This window comes from Gopherus flavomarginatus, chromosome 2 (assembly GCF_025201925.1).
Source record: "Gopherus flavomarginatus isolate rGopFla2 chromosome 2, rGopFla2.mat.asm, whole genome shotgun sequence".
Taxonomy (NCBI): Eukaryota; Metazoa; Chordata; order Testudines; family Testudinidae; genus Gopherus; species Gopherus flavomarginatus.
Genome location: NC_066618.1, coordinates 3,152,847 through 3,170,155, shown reverse-complemented (window position 1 = coordinate 3,170,155; position 17,309 = coordinate 3,152,847). Strand labels below are relative to the sequence as shown.

Here is a 17,309-nt window from a genome sequence, read left to right as displayed (position 1 = left end):
CGGGAGCTCAAGGGCCGGGCAGGACGGTCGCGCAGGCCGGATGTGGCCCAGGGGCTGTAGTTTGCTCATCTCTGGTCTTAGTTAACATTAGAATCTGTTCAGATTGCTCTCTTTTTTCTAGTGAGAAACAGAGGCTGTGGGGCTTGGTTTAGATTTTTTAAAAATTCTGCCAAGTGCCTAGTGAATATTAATCGGACACTTTGTCTTTTAATGTCTCTTTCCATGAACAGAGTGTGCCATCTCCAAACCTGACGTCCTATCACCGAATGATCAGGAGGAAGAACCAGGTGTCGGGGTGCAGGGAGATCAGGAGGAGAGAGGAACCTCTGTGGATCCCAGCACTGGTGAGTAATAGATCTGAAACGGACAGTGCTTTGTCAATTGACTACTTATATCTTCAGATTAAAAGATCACTAGCCAGCAGTTTGCTTTCTTCAGCCTTTGTAAACTTACTGTCAAAGGACTAAACTCTCTCGAAGAACTTGCACGGTGCCCCTCACTGTGGTATCTGTGTATTTACCTGGTATCTGACCTTCCACTTCAACTTTCTTTTTGTGTAAACGTTTATATGATGTGGTTTCAGTGCTTCTGGAAGAGGCTAGATTGACAGCCCAGGACTCCACATTTGTCCTATTTATTCATTTTATTTACTTAGCTAAAAATCAAATAAACCCTTTGGTAGCTCCTATTGTTTCTGACATGATTCCCTTGCCCGTGGATTTCTGTTGTCCTTGCCTGTGAGAGTTGTCACTCTTGGAATCTCCACCGATCTCGTTCCCAGCCGACTGAATCTGACCCTCTGTGTTCTCAGCATTCTGGGCATTCCGCACATCTGGACCCTACAGTTTCCCTTTGTCCCATCTGGAGCCTTCTTAATGTCCATGTCCATGCCCATGTCCATTCAGTGCATGCCTCACCCCAGCAAAGGTCTGAGATCCAGTTTTAATTTCTCAGCGACAATTTAAAAAACAAAGCAATGTTTCTCTTATGTGTGAACAACAGTATTTTACATTTATAAAGGGCCTTTCATCCAGCAGCCGTCACAAACTGCATGTGCACAGCACCACTGAAATGCAGCCACCTCTGGGATGGAATGCCATAACGACCATGTTGCATGCTCGACAGAAGTAGTGGAGCGAGGATACTTGGGCTAAGGATGAGTACTCCTGAGGAACGTGTCTGAGCTCCTGCCATCTCCAGAGAGCACCTCTATTTTTAAGGTCTTCTCTGAAATACCTTCCCCAGCACCCATCCAGCCACATACATGGTAAACAACACGAGGCTCCATTTCTCTATGTGAGAAGAATTAAGAGCTCGACTGACTCTCCTGGGATTTGAACCTGTGATTCCAGAGTGTTTGGGGATTTCCAATCTGATTCTAAGCCATCACCTCTCATCTGAGCTCAGGGAATGAGTGATAGAAGGAGCTAGTTAACATGGCCAAAAAGGCATGAATAAAAGTTTCCAAAGCTGAAGGAATATACCTGATACCAAAGCATCCCACGGTTTGCAGTCAGTTTTGAAATCTGTTATAAAGTGTTCAGTGGTGTCTGTGGCTTAGTGGATCAGATTCAGGACTGGAATTCGGGAGGCTGGAAGTCTCTTACTGGTACACCACTGCCTTCCTTTGTGGCCTGAGGCAAGCCAGGTCAGCCTCCTGATGCCTTCAAAGTGGATGTGTATGAGAGGATAATAATGTGTACCCATCTTGGTATAGCATTTTGAGCCTTCTGCATGAAAAATAATATTCAAGTATTACTTTTAGTCTGGAGAAGAGAAGACTGAGAGGGGACATGATAACAGTTTTCCGTACATAAAAGGTTGTTAAAAGGAGGAGGGAGAAAAATTCTTCTTAACCTCTGAGGACAGGACAAGAAGCAATGGGCTTAAATTGCATCAAGGGAGGTTTAGGTTGGACATTAGGAAAAACTTCCTGTCAGGGTGGTTAAGCACTAGAATAAATTGCCCAGGGAGGTTGTGGAATCTCTGTCATCGGAGATTTTTAAGAGCAGGTTGGACAAACCCCTGTCAGGGATGGTCTAGATAATACTTAGCCCTGCCGAGAGTGCAGGGCACTGGACCAGAGACCTCTCGAGGTCCCTTCCAGTTCTGTGATTCTGTGAAGCATTATAATTGCATTAGAAAGGTATATGCAAATCTGTGTTTGCACAGAACCTAGCAGGATGAGCTACTAGGCGTTACATAAAATAACTCTGTTTACATGAACAGACTCTCCAGTTTCGACACCTGACGCTTTATCCCAGGTTAAACGAGAGGAGGGATCGTGCAGCAGAGATCAGCAAGAATTGGAAGAGAGAGAAATCCCTGCGGATTGCAGCCTGTGTGAGTTATAGAGTAATAGACTTTCGTAAACTGGGACAGAAGTTAAACAAGAGTCTCCAGCAAATCTATTGTGGGTATCACACTGAGCAGGGGTGTGTGTGTGTGTGGAGGGGGGAGGGGGCGGGATAGCACTTCCACAGCTCTTCTTTTATCCATAGGGACTTGGAAAAGGTGGGAAAAGGCCATTATTCCCATTTTACAGACTGGGAGACTGAAGCACAAAAGGGACTTGCCCGAGGACATGCAGAGTCAGTGCTCAGTAGACTGGGGTCTCTGCCAGCTCCGAAATGTCAGCTCTATGCCTTAGCCTGACCCACGTGACGTTACTGATCAGTGCTGGGCTCTGGACTGGAAAAGGGGAAAGCTGAAACTGTCACTGTAGTATATCAGCTGCCCCTGTGAATCTGGCTGGTTGGGTAATTCAGCACGCGTTCGGCTTCGGGCCAGCAGGTTGTGGCAGCGTTGGTCCAGCTGCCAGCCCAAGCCCCTGGAGTAACTTAATTAGCTGTCAGAAAGTAGGAAGCTCTTGTATTTGCTATGCCCAGCGCAGGGGATATGATCACATGTATTAAGCGAATGCATTCTCAGTGGTTTCTTATGGCCCAAGTAGATGAAATGTGGAAAAATAAAACCAGTGCTGGATTCTGTTCTGTTTGTTGCAGCAGGTGATGGGCTTGTGATCAAAACGGAGGACGGGACTGTCAGGGAAGGCCACAACAGCCCAGAGCCACCTGGAGTGCAACTGGGGACATGCAGAGAGAGCGAGGGGCAGGCTCCCGAGTGGGGAGCACCCTGTGAGAGTCTGTCTGGCCCGGTGGTGCATCAGAGGAGCGACCTGGGGCAGCCCAACGAATGCAGGGGGGGCCGGAATGAAATCGCTGAGCCCCAGGGCGGCGGCGCCGTCCCCCGGCTAAGCCAGCCTGCGGAGAGGCCCTTTCATTGCCTGCAGTGTGGCAAGAGCTTCACCCGGAAAGACACCCTGCTGTGCCACCAGCGCACCCACACCGGGGAGCGGCCCTACGCCTGCGCCCAGTGTGGCAAGACCTTTGCACAGCAGTCCAAACTCAGCAGCCACCGCCGCACCCACACGGGCGAGCGCCCCTACGCCTGCACCCAGTGCGCCAAGACCTTTGGCCGCAAGGAGCACTACACCCAGCACCAGAGGACCCACACGGAGGAGCGGCCCTTCATCTGCAGCCAGTGTGGGAAGAGCTTCCGCAGGTACTTCAACCTGACGGTGCATCAGCGCACCCACACCGGGGAGCGCCCCTACCCGTGCACCCAGTGCGGCCGCCGCTTCAGCCGCAAGGAGCATTTCCTGCTGCACCAGCGCATCCACACCGGGGAGCGCCCCTACCAGTGCAGCCAGTGCAACAAAAGCTTCATCCACCAGTCGCGGCTCAACTACCACGCCCGCATCCACTCGGGGGAGCGCCCCTACGCCTGCGCCCAATGTGCCAAGCGCTTTGCCGAGCCCTCCAAGCTGGCGGTGCATTACCGAGTTCACACCGGCGAGCAGCCCTACTCCTGCCTCCAGTGTGGCAAGAGCTTCGGCCTGAAGAAAAGCCTCGTCGTCCACCAGCGGAGCCATGCCCCGGAGCGGCCCTACCAGTGCTCCGAATGCGGTGTCCACTTCATCTGCCAGTCCTACCTCGTCCGGCACCGGCTGGTCCACACCGGGGAGCGCCCCTACAAATGCACCGAGTGCGGCAAAAGCTACAGCCGCAAGGAGCACCTGCAGAACCATCGGCGTATCCACACCGGGGAGCGGCCCTTCCAGTGCACCGCTTGTGGGAAGAGCTTCATCCAAAAACATCACCTCCTGAAGCACCAGCGCATCCACACCGGGGAGCGCCCCTACCAGTGCGGGGAGTGCGGGAGGAGCTTCCGCTGCAAGGAATCCCTGAAGGATCACGCCAGGGTTCACGGCACAGAGCTGAGTCACCCGCAAGCTGCTCCCAATCCCAGGCAGGTATTGAAGATGGGCACCGTGGGGTGAGAATAAACACTGGTGCTGATGGCATCCCAGTGAACAGGCATTGAGAACAGCAACACGGTAATGCAACAGGAAATGGACAAGCCCCAGACACCTGTCTGTCCTTACGTCCCAGGGGAAATTGCACAGTCCATGAGAACCTGTGCACACTCCCTCCTGTCACAGCCGTGCAGCTTGACAAAGAGCACTAGCCACGTGGGTGTGGGGGAACGTAGCCGCGTCTTTGAACCAAAAAGCATGAGCAATTTACCCGCAGGCTGTTTGTGCAGAGGAAGTATCGGCCAAGGGAATGTGAGCTGCCAGTCTGCTTTTTTGATGCAGGAAAACAACTCTTGCTTTACGTTTATAGTTGCACCTCCAATATCTGAGTTAGAATTGGGGGCCACAGCGTGAAAGCTACATCCCTAAAGATAACCATGCGGGGGGGGGGGGGGAGGGAAACGCCTGTGGGGCATGAGGAAGACGTGCTGAAGGGAAGAGAAACTGAGGCACTTACCAAATGAGTGGGGCCAAATGAATCAGTAAATGGCGGTGTAAGTTGTATGTTCCAGGCCTGGCGAGCCCGTGAGTTGCTTGAGAGAGATAAGATGCCAGCAGTCAGAGGTTAGCAAATGGGGGTAACTGGCAAAATGGTGTCCTTGGCAAGTAATTTGGGGGTTTCCCCTGCAATACAGCCTGAGTGGAGATCTTGGCAGGTAAAAACCCTTTCAAGTTACCTTTTAAAAAATGTGTCTATGTAATTTCAAGCCTGGCCATGTGTTCTCTTAATGGGCTGGGATCTCAAACCCTGTTGTTTTTATTTAATAATAATAATGTAATATGTTTAAATTGGGAAACACCTCTAATCACACCAAAAAATGGCTGCCTGAGCTCCCAGCCTGTCTATGGAGAAAGCTGTATATAAAACAAGAATAAGGTTTGAAATTTGTATCTACCTTGACACTAGCATGAAAGGCAAAAACAACAACAAAAAAGCCCTATCACTACAAACGCTGGGATTCAGCTGTTCCTGCTAACCTTGTCACTGCTGGAGAACCTGCTCCAGAGCCACCAGTTCGGGTCAGAAACGGTATCTTCCTTCATCTCTGGTTTAAAAAGTGGCGTGTTGTTACCATATGGCTTAACCTGTACGGTATGTGTGTGATCTGGAATGATGTAATTACCTCTGTGTATGTGTTAAAAATAGTTTTCTAATAATGTTCTTTCACCTTAATAATAAACATTATTTTTAGCAAAGCGATTTTGTTTCAGCGTTTGGGTCTTCAGCCTGTAGATGGCGCTGTTGGTGCTGAGGCTCTGTGATGAATATTTTTGCTTTGCTCTGTCTGGGCAGTGAGGGGCCCAACTCAGCTTTGAGAGGTGAGGTCAGAGCACAGGACTGGGAGCAGGGAATTCCTCTCCTAGTGCGGACTCGTTCCCTCTGTGACTTTGGGTGAATCATTTCTCTCTCTCTCTCTCTCTCATTTTAACCACTGGGAAACAGAGAATTAGTTTCTGGCCTGCTGTGAGGGTTAGTTTGTCAGTGGAGGTGCTATACAGCCGTGGTTCTCAACCCCTGGGGGTACCTTAACTCATCTAGAGATTTGCCTGGTTATACAGCAGGTTACATAAAAAGCACTAGTGAAGTCAGTACAAACTAAAACTTCATACAGACAATGACTTGTTTATACTGCTCTATATACTAGACAGTGAAATGTAAGTACAATATTTATATTCCAGCTGATTTATTTTATAATTATATGGTAAAAATAAGAAAGTCAAAAAATTTTTAGTAATGTGCTGTGCCACTTTTGTGTTTTTATGTCTGATTTTGTAAGCAAGTGGTTTTTAAGTGAGGTGAAACTTGGGGCCCACAGGACAGATCCGACTCCTGGAAAGGTTGAGAGCCACTGCTCTAGAGCAACTGAGTAGTAAAATGACCCATCCCTGGAGGGCTGAGCACACTGAGGATTTGATTCTGATCTTGTGGGTCTTAGGCCAGTGTAGTTTCACGGATTTTGGTGGCATTACCCCGACTGATACTGGTGTGAGAGACAGGGATCAGGTCATCAGCTTTTATATAGCTCTTCGCATATTTAAAGCACTGTACAGACGCTAAGCTAATTCATCCTGGGGTCACTCCTGGAAGGTAGGTGGCTGAGTATCATTATCCTCATTTTACAGATGGGTGAACTGAAGCATGGGGATGCTGTGACTGGCCTAAGTGAATCAGTGAAAAAGCGAGGATTTCCCTGCCTAATGTTTCCATGGAACAGAGACTTCCTTCTGAGGCAGATACTGGCCCTGTCTCACTTTGTTACACCAGTGTGACTCCACTGGGTGAATTACACCAGCATAGCCTGTGAGGGAGTGTTAAATCAGGTCCACTAGCTTCACACCATTATTCTGCACAGAGTGGGAAACTGAGGCACGGGTCTCTTCTCTGGCTAGGGATTTATACCATCCTCAACCTCAGGAATCCTAGCACCTGCGGTCAGTGATTTGCCAGCCCCTGTTTTCCTCAGAAATCTCCGCTGTGAGAATGGGCAGCATCCCCCTTTCCTCTCCTCCCCCCTGCGATATGGTGGCTTAGGGCTGCAAGAGCAAAATAGAATACGTGACAGAGCAGTGAGTTATTCCTCGATTGCCAGTTGTGTCAGTGCCTCAGTCCAGGCTGTTTATAACAGGAGCTGGGGATTGCCAGAATTCCTGGGCAGCCCCCTCATGGTATTTGAATAAATGGTTGATGCTGGGTCTCCCAGGGTATGTCTACACTGCAATAAAATGTGTCAGCTGACTCGGGCTTGCGAGGCTATAAAATCGCTCTGTTGTCAGCTGGGCTCCAGGACCCTGTGAGGGTGGGGGGCCCAGAGCCCAGTCAGCTGCCATGGGCCAGACCAGAGCATTTTATTGCAGTGCAGATGTACCCTGAGGGTGTGATCCTGCAAAGAGCTGGCTGCCCCCAACTCAGTAGGAATGGCATGAGCATTGATGGGAGCGGGATCAAAGCTTGGCCCTAAATATCAGTTATTTGTGTATAAATTGATTTGCCTTCTCCTGGTTGAGCCTGTCTTCAGGGGCTCCCCGGCCCAGCTTTTCTCTGCAGCCCCAGGGGCTAGGAAAACTCCCACCCCCCATTTCTTTTTCAATGAAAACAGAGCCTGAGGACGGCAGGAGCTGGGGCGTTGAGAGGAGCACCCCAGGCCGGGGCTAACAGCCGGAGCGGTGCCCAGGGTGACCAGACAGCAAGTGTGAAAAATCAGGCCGGGACGGAGGTAATAGGGGCCGATATAAGAACAAGCCCCAACTCTAGGGCCCGTCCCTGTAACATCAGGACATCTGGTCACCCGGGCTGTGCGCGGGGACGAGGGGCTCTGCCCCCCGAGATGAGACGGGGGCGGCGGTGCCGGGGCTCTGTCGGACCCAGGAGAGCGGGGGGGGGGGGGGGAATCAAGGCTTTTGTGGGAGGGGCCCGGGAGCCCCCCCAGGCTGGAGGTCCGGCAGGGCGCTGGCGGGGCCAGGCGAGTCCCTCCCCCCGCGGATAAAGGACAAGCCCCAGCTCCCGGGTACGGACCGGTCCGGGTCCCGCTGCGGGGCGATCACACGGCTCCGCTCGCCCGTGCCCGGCCCCGGCGGCGGGCTCGGAGCTCGCTGCGCCCGTGCCCGGTAGGCGGCACTGCTCGGGCTCGCCGCCCCTGGCGCGCAGGACCATCGAGGCGGCGGCGGGTCCCTCCCTCCCAGGCTGCACTCGGGCCGCGCCCTCCCCAGCATGGCAGCGGGACCCAGCCCACGCCCCTAGCGAGCCCCGGGCCGGGCCGCTTCCCCCGAGAGCCACCCAGCGCGGGGCCATGGCCGAGTGGGCGCCCGCCCAGGTAAGGGCCACGCGGGGGCCCGGGGCTCGCAGCTCCCGGCAGGGCAGGCTGGCCCCGGGCTCGCCCCCGGAGAGTGACCCCTCTCGTCCCGGCCCTCCTGGGCGATCCCAACCCCGCGCCTCCCGTAGCACCTGGGGGGGGAATCAGCGGGGGGCCCAGCAGCGTGCGGGGTGGCTGGGCAGGGGCAGTGGGGTGAGGCCTCTCGGCTTTGGAGGTGCCCTGCCCTCCTCATTGCCCACGCGGAACAGCGGGCGTGAGGGGACTGACTCGCCCCTGCCGGGATTTGAACCTTGGGATTCAGGGTAGCTGGGGACTTCTGGGCCGGATGGGGCCGCCGCAGCTCAGAACTGGGAAAGGGCCACTGGGGCTTCCCGGTGGCAGGGAGGTTGTTTTCAGCTGAGCTGGGGAATCATCGGCGCTACAGACTCTTGCCCAGTTGGCTCGTTCCCTGAAGCACGAGTCCTTATACATTCCCAGCCTTCTCGGGAGGCTTTTATGATTCATGGGAATGTCCAGTCCTTTGTTCGTCCTCATGGAGCTCTTGGCGTCACACACATGTTGTGGCAGTGAGTTCCACTGGCTTACACAATTTTACTTGCTTAAAATAATTTACTTTTCACTTTAATTGACTGTCCTTGTGTTCTTATGCTCTGAGAGAAGGTGAACAGGGGTTCCTGAGTGACTGTCTCGAGACCACTCGCTATTCTGTAGACCTGTATCGTCTCCCGCTCTGTCTATACCAAGCAACCCCAATCGTTTCAATCTCTTCCCATAAGGAAGTCTCTTTCCGGCCTCTAATTGTTTGTTGTCCATCTCTAATCCCCTTCTGCTCTGCTTATTTTCACTGAGAAAGTGACCAGAACTGACCCCAGGAGTCCAGCGGCGGGGGTCCCATTGACTGGTATAATGGTGTAAAAACTAGAGCTGGCGGAAAACACAAATTCAATTTCGCAAAAAAAAATTGCGCTTTCAGAATTTATTTTCATTCTGCATCAGAAGGAAACGGAAAAATTTTGAAATTTTCCATGAAAAAACATGAATGAGAGATTTCCTCTAGAATAGCCAATAGTCCAGTGGTGGGATGTCTGAGACCCCAGTTCAAATCCCTGTTCTAACCACTGGGGTGAGATGCTCTCTGGTTTTGACCGGAAATTCCATCCTAGACCTGGGAAAGCTTCTGGACACAAGTTTCCTCAAAACAGATCCATTTCTGTGGAAAAATTTCAGGTTAGACAAATCAGCATTTTCCAGTGGGGGGAAAATGTTTGATAAATTCTCAGCCCACTAGAACAATAACCTGCTCAGTATTGTTTTCTGTCCTGCTCCTCATGCATCTGACATCTTGCTTTTTCTGACCACAGCTACATGTTGACTTGCTAGACTGAACTTTGAATTTCACACAGCGTGCTCGGGAAGCTCAAAATACATCCTCCAGCGTGGGTTACGTTGTGTTTTTCAGCAAGGAATATCGTCTGCCCTTGTGCTGCCCATCCACCTAGCCTGGAAAGGTCCCTCTTGAGTCTTCTATAGTCCTGACTAACCTGAATTTCTTTTGCCATCATCAGACCTTTGCCCCCTTCTTCCCAGTTAGTAAATATCTTAGTCACTGATCCTAGTGCAGATCCTTGGGGCACCTCACTCTTCACCATTTGCCTTGATGGAAAATTAGCCATTCATGCCTAGTCAGGGCCACCCGGGGGGGTGTGGGGGGGCAAGTAGGGCAATTTGCCCCGGGCCTGGCAGAGGCCCCGTGAACCCTGGCCCGGCGGCCATCCGGGTCTTTGGTGGCATTTCGACGGCGGGGGGCCCTTCAGTCGCTCCTGGTCTTTGGTGACATTTCGGTGGTGGGGGACCCTTCAGTGCTGCTGAAAACGTGGAGCGACTGAAGGACCCCCCGCCATTGAAATGCCCCGTGAGCCCTGGCCAGGCAGCCATCCGGGTCTTTGGCGGCATTTTGACGGTGAGGGGCCCTTCAGTCACTCCACGTCTTCGGCAGCATTGCGGCTGTGGGTGGCCCTTCAGTCACTCCGGGTCTTTGGCGGCATTTTGGTGGCGGGGGACCCTTCAGTGCTGCCAAAGACGTGGAACGACTGAAGAGCCCCCTGCCATCAAAATGCCCCGTGAGCCCTGGCCCGGCAGCAGTCTGGGTCTTCGGCAGCGTTTCAGCAGCGGGGGGCCTTTCAGTCGCTCCTGGATTTTGGCGATGGGGGGCCCTTCAGTCACTCCGGGTCTTCGGCGGCATTTTGGCGATGGGGGGCCTTTCAGTGCTGCCGAACACACGGAGCAACTGAAGGGCCCCCTGCTGCTGAAATGCCGCCGAAGACCCGGCCTGCCTCTGGGTGAGTACAAGCAGCACAGCTCCCCCGCTTTGCCCGAGGCCCCCTGAATCCTCTGGGCGGCCCAGTTCCTAATGGCCATGAAAGGTCAGCCCAAAGCCAGTTAGAGTCCCCAGACTATGGCTTCTACTTTCCTGCTAAACTCTTTGGATCTGTGTTGCCCTCATCCTCCTAACCTGCGCCCTCCTCATTTGATTAGTCGTCTGTTGTGTCCTGTCTCTGCCCTGTAGATTGTGAGCTCAAAGTCTCTCATTTTTCTGTGCAGCATCTACCACTACAGAGCCTTGATCCGCGGTTAGGCTTCCTAACTCCCACTGGAATAACAATGAATGGAAAGACTCCCGTTGGTTTCAGTGGGCTTTGGATCAGGTCCTAACTGGTGTTACTGGGAGCCGATGGCTATTCCAGGTGCCCCACTGGTGAGCATGGTATAAATACCTGGATAGGCTCCACTGGAGTAACTGAGCGTAGGACAGGGACAGTGTAACATCAGGGAGGTGTTTTGTTTGGATGTCTCTCAAGTGCTGGGTGCTTTGTTTGTTGTGACTGAAGCTAATTTCTGTTGTCTCCCCTGCACATACTCCCTTCCTCCCTTGGCCTATCGGCTCTCTTCTCCCCACACTGGCCTGGCCTGGCTGGACATTCCTCTGCAGGGTAGAACGGTGTTGTGGGAGGAGGAATTAGCTACAATAAGAACTGACCTAATTTGCCTCTTTTCCTTTTGGCCTGTGGATTTTCGCCAGTCTCTGCACTTTCTTTCCAGTTGGGGTTGGAAGCCCAAGCAGTGAAGTACAGGGAGGGGGAAGGATGGCCTTGCATTTCTAGACTGGCTGGAAACAGGATGCGCTGGAATTCACAGCCGAGAGCTCGAGTTCCTTATTGATTCAGGCCAGTTCCCAGCCAGTGAGGTTCAGACAAACATTGGGGTGTTTGGACCCTGATCCACATCCTCCCTGATCCTTTAGTGTTTTGCCACTGAATAAACACAACTTCAGCCATTGTCGATCTCTCTCCCTGCAAACAGATTCAGGAATGGAACGTCGAGGCGCAACATCTGCTGCCTTTGCAGCCGCCCCTTGTCCCCGAGCGCGCTCACATGAGAGAAGCACAGCTGCACACGGCAGAGGCCTCTCTCTGGACTGTGGTGGCTACAGTGCAGGCCATGGAGCGGAAGATCGATCTGCTGGCCACGCGCCTGCTGAGCCTGGAGGGGAGATCTGGGACGGCCGAGAAGAAATTAATAGACTGTGAAAAAACAGCAATGGAGTTCAATAACCAGCTGGAGAGTAAGTGGGCCGTGCTGGGAACTCTGATCCAGGAGTACGGGCTGCTGCAGAGGAGGCTGGAGAACGTGGAGAACCTGCTGAAGAACAGGAACTTCTGGGTCCTGAGACTCCCCCCAGGCACTAAGGGGGAGGTCCCCAAGGTAATGGTATCCCAGCGAGTGCTGAGAAGCATGTGCTGAAATGTTCTGTACTATCCCCATGATGTGTAGGCCCTTGTGTTTACTGCTGTGGAATGGCTTGGAATGAGGAGGAGTGGGCATGCTGCACAATATGGTGGGTCAGTGTAAGTCCCCTTTCTTTCCTGCGAATCTTTGCATGAAATGGACGTTGGGGGAAGGTGTTGGCTGGGTGGCACTGGAGACCGAAGTCGTCCCGTGTCTGAGAGCAGCGGGCAGCACTCCAAGCTTCCCTCCATTGCCCCACTGCGACCCTCTCCTGGAAGAGCCATTGAACTAGGGCAGTTCGGTCTCCATGGCCCATTCGGTCTTTGGCCTGTTTGCTGAGACTGCCAACAAAGGTGTCAATTGGCACCAAAAGGGATGCTGACTTCGGCTGTGTGGACACTGTTCCCTGGGCGTTGGACTGAGACTGCCAGATTACACAGGTAGATTTTTAGGGCCCATTGCGATTGTCTGGTGTGAGCTCTTGCTTAACGCAGGCCAGTTCTACTGACCTCCCACACGCTTGTGATTGCAGATGCCGGTGACGTTCGTCGACGTGGCTGTCTATTTCTCCGCGGAGGAGTGGAAGAATTTGGAAGACTGGCAGAAGGAGCTGTACAATAACCTGGTGAAGGAGAACTATGAATCTTTGAGCTCGCTGGGTAAACATGCGTTTTCACTTGCTTACCAGATAGTGTGTGTGACATCTGTGGCAGCCCCAGCCCTTTTCATTTCAGCTGGAGCAGTGGCTATACCCTCCCGAAGGCTAGAAATTAGACCTCAAATCCACACGTCCTCCCCTTTAATGGGAGAGACTCACCTACCCTGTCGTGGGTCCAACCTGTCCATCTCCAGGGTTTGTTATATCTGGAGTCGCACTTGCTGAAATCAGCGCTAAAATTGGCCCAGTGCTGATCTGATCTTATGCACGTTTAGCATGGCCCTGATGAAAAATCTGCTTCGTTAGTGCGGAGCCAGGTGAGTAAATGGTACAGATGGGTGTTGCTTGCCCTGCCTTGGACTGGTTTAAGCGTCTGTAGTTTTATGAATAGGTGAGTGACTTATCATTTGTACTTTGTGAGCTTCTCTCTATGTGGAGAGCTCTGAATTTAGAGCACAGCTTGTTTTCCGCTGAATGCTTCCCTGGCCCACAGGCTCTTTGCCAATAGCTTTTGCTGCAAAGTTTCCCCCCGTCCCCTCCAGTGATGAAAGGGGGTTGGCTTGAAATAAATGAAAAGTCTCTAACAATTGCACGCTGTAAAATGAACCACTGGGTCCCCCGATATCTTTTCTGTGGACAGACCGTACCCGTTCCAAAGCGGATCCCGAGGCCCGGATTGAACGAGGGGAAGAGGCATGTGTCCAAGATCAGCAGGACTTAAAGGGGAGAGAAATCCCTCCAGAGCCCTGCACAGGTGAGGAATGAGATTTGAGCAAATCAGGGGCAGGGAGTGGAATGTGAATTGCAGCTGATGTGGCCGTATCCTGGTCATGGTATCGCTCAGGGTTTTCCTCCAGTCCTGACTTCGTCCACTTCGGCTCTGTTTGGTCTTTTAACCATTCAGGACATCTGGCCATTGGTGAACCCTTTTACTTGGCTCCACTCCTCTGCCTCTCACTGCTTGCTCCTTATCTCTGGTGATGGCTGTACCTCGGGCGCTAGACCACTTCTCTTAAGGCTTAACTCCTGCTCCACTTCGCCAGGGGATGTTGTGAAGGCAAAAGTGTAACTTGGGTTCAAAAAAGAACCGGATACATTCATGGAGGTCTGGCAATGGCCATTAGCCAGGAGGGTCCTATGATCTGGGTGTCTCTAAACTTCTGGCTGTCAGAAGTTGAGAGTGGAAGACAGGTGGATGAATCCTTGATTGCCTTGTTCTGTTCACTGCCCCTGAAGGTCTGGTACTGGCAGGACGCTAGGCTAGATGGGCCATTGGTCTGACCCAATACATCAGCTCTTACGTAATGGGAAAGCAGTAAATTCTAGCTGGTGCGCATTGAGGCTCGGAGTGAGGACTCCTGGGTTCTGCTCCTAATTTTGCCACTGACTTGCTGTGGGATATTGGGCAAGTCACTTAGGCTCATATTTTCAAAAGTGGCCTGATTTGGGGGTCTCCATTTTTTAGTGCCTAGCTTGAGACCCCTCATACCTGGTTTTCAGAAATGCTGATCACCTGGAGCTCCCATTGACTTCAGATTAATGGATACTCAGCACCTGGATAATTAATTACTTTAAAATTAGGTCCCTATTGGAAAGTATAGGTGTAACCGCTCTGTGACTCAGTTTCCCCACCTGTAGAAGTGATCAGTGCTTAATACTGAACTACCTCACAGGGAGATTTTGGAGTTTAATGAATTAATATTTCTAAAGCACTTCAGCAGGTCCCATGTTCCAAATAGCTCATGTGAAACAGAATCCAGGAGCAGACTGGAACTGAGGAAGGTTTCACTCTCTGGTGTTACATATATTTACATAAGAATGACCATACTGCGTCAGACCAATGGTCCATGCAGCCCCTGTTCCTGACTCTGACAGTGGCCAGTGCCAGGTGCTTCAGAGGGAAGGAACAAAGCAGGCAATCATCAAGTGATCCATCCTTTGTCATCCAGTCCCAGCTTCTGGCAGTCAGAGGCTTAGGGACACCCAGAGCGTGGGGCTGTGCCTTCTGATCATCTTGTAATAGCCATTGACGGACCTATCCTCAGTCAGTGTATCTCATTCTTTTTTTAACCCAGTTACACTTTTTCCCTTCCCAACATCCCTTGGCAGTGCGTTCCACGGGCTGACTGTGCGTTGTGGGAGGAAGTACGTCCTTTCGTTTGTTTTCAATTGCTGCCTGTTAATTTATCGGGTGACCCTTAGTTCTTGTGTTATGTGAAGGGGTAAATAACACTTCCATATTCGCGTTCTCCACACCAGCCATCGATGTTCTAGATGTCTGTCATGTCCTCCCTTAGTCGTCTCTTCTCTAAGCCGAACAGTCCCAGGCTTTTTAGTCTCTCCTATGGAAGCTGTTCCATACCCCTAATAATGTTTGTTGCCCTTTTCTGTCCTTTTTCCAATTCTCATATTCCTTTTTTGAGATGGGGCGACCAGAACTGCACCCTGTATTCAGTTCGTATTTGGTCACTTTTTTGAGGCCCCCTGGAGAAAGGGAACTCATAGGGCACGTCTACATTGCAATAAAACACCGTCAGCTGGCCTGAGCTGCAGGGCTATAAAACTGTAGTGTAGACATCTGGGCTCTGGGACCGTGGGAGGGAGAGGATCCCGAAGCCCAGGCCCTAGCCCAGGTCAGCTGACATCGGCCAGCTGCGTGTGTGTTACTGCAGAGTAGACATACTCTTAGGAAGGGATTCACCCCTGACTGTAATGTTCCCGCTGATGGCACTTTCACGCATAGCAAGGTGATGTGCTGTGTACCATATTCACCCCTCGGCCAGGAGTCTTGCCAGCACATGCGTGTCTATTCAGAACATGCCCTCTCCAGCATGTGGAAATGGCATTGCTTTGAGCTGGGTGTGAACGATTCAGTGGCTGATACGCGAACAGCTTCTAATTCTCTATCCTTCGAACAGAATCCCTGATGTCAACGCCTGACATCCTGTCCCGGATCAAACAAGAGGAGGGGCCTTTTGTCGGGGAGCAGCAGTTCTCGGAGGAGAGAGGAATCCCCGCGGACCCCTGCGCAGGTGACTCATCGATTCAAACAACTTACAGATAATGAGTGCGGCAAAGAGCAGGAAATTGGGCTTAGCTTCCTCTCAGAAGTCTGCTAGCTCTGTAGCTTTGCTCATCCATTTCATGGGTCTTATCCTGACACTGACTTGTTGTTTGACCTTGGGCAAGTCCCTTGAGGCCCAAATTTAGCAACCTCTGACTTTTTTGGAGGGGAAGGGTGAGGAGGCCTCCATTTCCTCCTAGATGCCAGCTTCTTCTGATTCTAATCCCTCCTTTTGGTGAGCAGTGTGACCTCCAGGGCACAGTACAGACCTGAATTGCCTCGTGCCCCTGTTTGCATCTCTTCTGGCTCCCCTCAACGCAGAGCCTGCCCATCAGTTTGAGAGCAGAGTGTTCCGTGGCTGTTAGAACATAATGTGTTTCCACTTTCTCCCTCAGGAGCAGACACTCTGATTTCTGCCCATGACTTTTTATCCTGGATTAAACAAGAGGAGGAGCCCTGTGTCCGGGATTCATGGGAGCTGGCTGAAAGAGAAATCCTCACTGGCCCTGGCCCAGGTGAGCAATGGCTTAAAAGAAGCCAGAACCAGTGAGTAAAGTGCAAAAGTCAGCAGTCCAGGTGCCCTTTGGGAGCTCTGCGGATGGGAAAGTTTGTCCTGTCTTCGTGGCAGACACCAGTTTGTAGATTTTAAGGCCAGAAAGGACTAGTGTGATCGGGTTGTCTGATCTCGTGTATAAGGCTTGTCAAAGAATCTCCCTCCAAGTGATCCCTGCAGAAGCTTTCTGATAGGTCTAGCGCTGGGCAGCTTCTCTCTCCCTTCGTGCACACAGCCTTCTGAAGAGTCTTCAGCTGCCTGTGGCAGAAGTGGCGTCAGGCTGGGTCTACATCTGAATGTTCTGCAGGCGTAGCTGTGTTGGTGAGAAGTGTGAAAAATCCCCCTCCACACACACACAACCAACAGAGCTGTGCCATCAAAAGCCCCAGTGTAGACACGGTTATGCCGACAAAAAGTCTCTTTGCTGGCATAGCTCATGTCATTTGGGGAACGGGTATCAGCACTACAGCAAAAGGACTCTTGCTGGTATAAACTACATCTGCACGAAGAGGGTTTGCTGATCAGGCCAGACAGGGATCCTTTCCTAGCACAGTGACAGACTCCAGGAGCTCAGCAGGTTTAGCTCAGCAAAGAGGACGTGCAGGGGTGACTTGATGACAGTCCGTAAGTACCTACCTAGGGAACAATATCCAGACTCGAAGAGGCAGCAGGTCTAACACAACCCAGTGGCTGGAAGCTGAAACTAGACAAGTTCAGACAGGCAACGAGGTGCAGTTTTTAACAGTCAAGGTGGGTTGTGCAGGGGCAGCTCCAGGCCCCAGCACGCCAAGTGCGTGCTTGGGGCGGCAAGCCACGGGCAGCACTCTGCAGGCGCCACGGGGGCGGCAGGCAGGGTGCCTTCGGCAGCTTGTCTGTGGGAGGTCCGCTGGTCCCGCGGCTTCTGGGCCTCCCGCAGGCACGGCTGCGGGAGGTCTGCTGAAGCCGCGGGGCCAGCAGACCTCCCGCAGGCAAGCCGCCAAAGGCAGCCTGCCAGCCATGCTTCAGGTGGCAAAATGCCTAGAGCCGCCCCTGGGGTTGTGGGTGGGTTTTACCAGGGG

At 52.2% G+C, this 17,309-nt stretch overlaps 2 protein-coding genes across 4 annotated transcripts in view; both read left to right on the top strand.

Moving 5' to 3' along the window:
* LOC127045845 (zinc finger protein OZF-like) overlaps positions 1-17,309 on the top strand; it is a 265,245-nt gene that overhangs the window by 4,325 nt on the left and 243,611 nt on the right. The window lies entirely within an intron of this gene.
* LOC127046004 (zinc finger protein 850-like) overlaps positions 1-17,309 on the top strand; it is a 58,703-nt gene that overhangs the window by 37,433 nt on the left and 3,961 nt on the right. Inside the window, exons 5-13 of the mRNA XM_050942904.1 lie at positions 231-344; positions 2,230-2,343; positions 3,006-4,338; positions 7,989-8,190; positions 11,551-11,952; positions 12,509-12,635; positions 13,275-13,388; positions 15,553-15,666; positions 16,094-16,213. Of these exons, the coding sequence (XP_050798861.1) occupies positions 231-344; positions 2,230-2,343; positions 3,006-4,338; positions 7,989-8,190; positions 11,551-11,952; positions 12,509-12,635; positions 13,275-13,388; positions 15,553-15,666; positions 16,094-16,213 (2,640 nt within the window). The remainder of the gene's footprint in view (positions 1-230; positions 345-2,229; positions 2,344-3,005; positions 4,339-7,988; positions 8,191-11,550; positions 11,953-12,508; positions 12,636-13,274; positions 13,389-15,552; positions 15,667-16,093; positions 16,214-17,309) is intronic.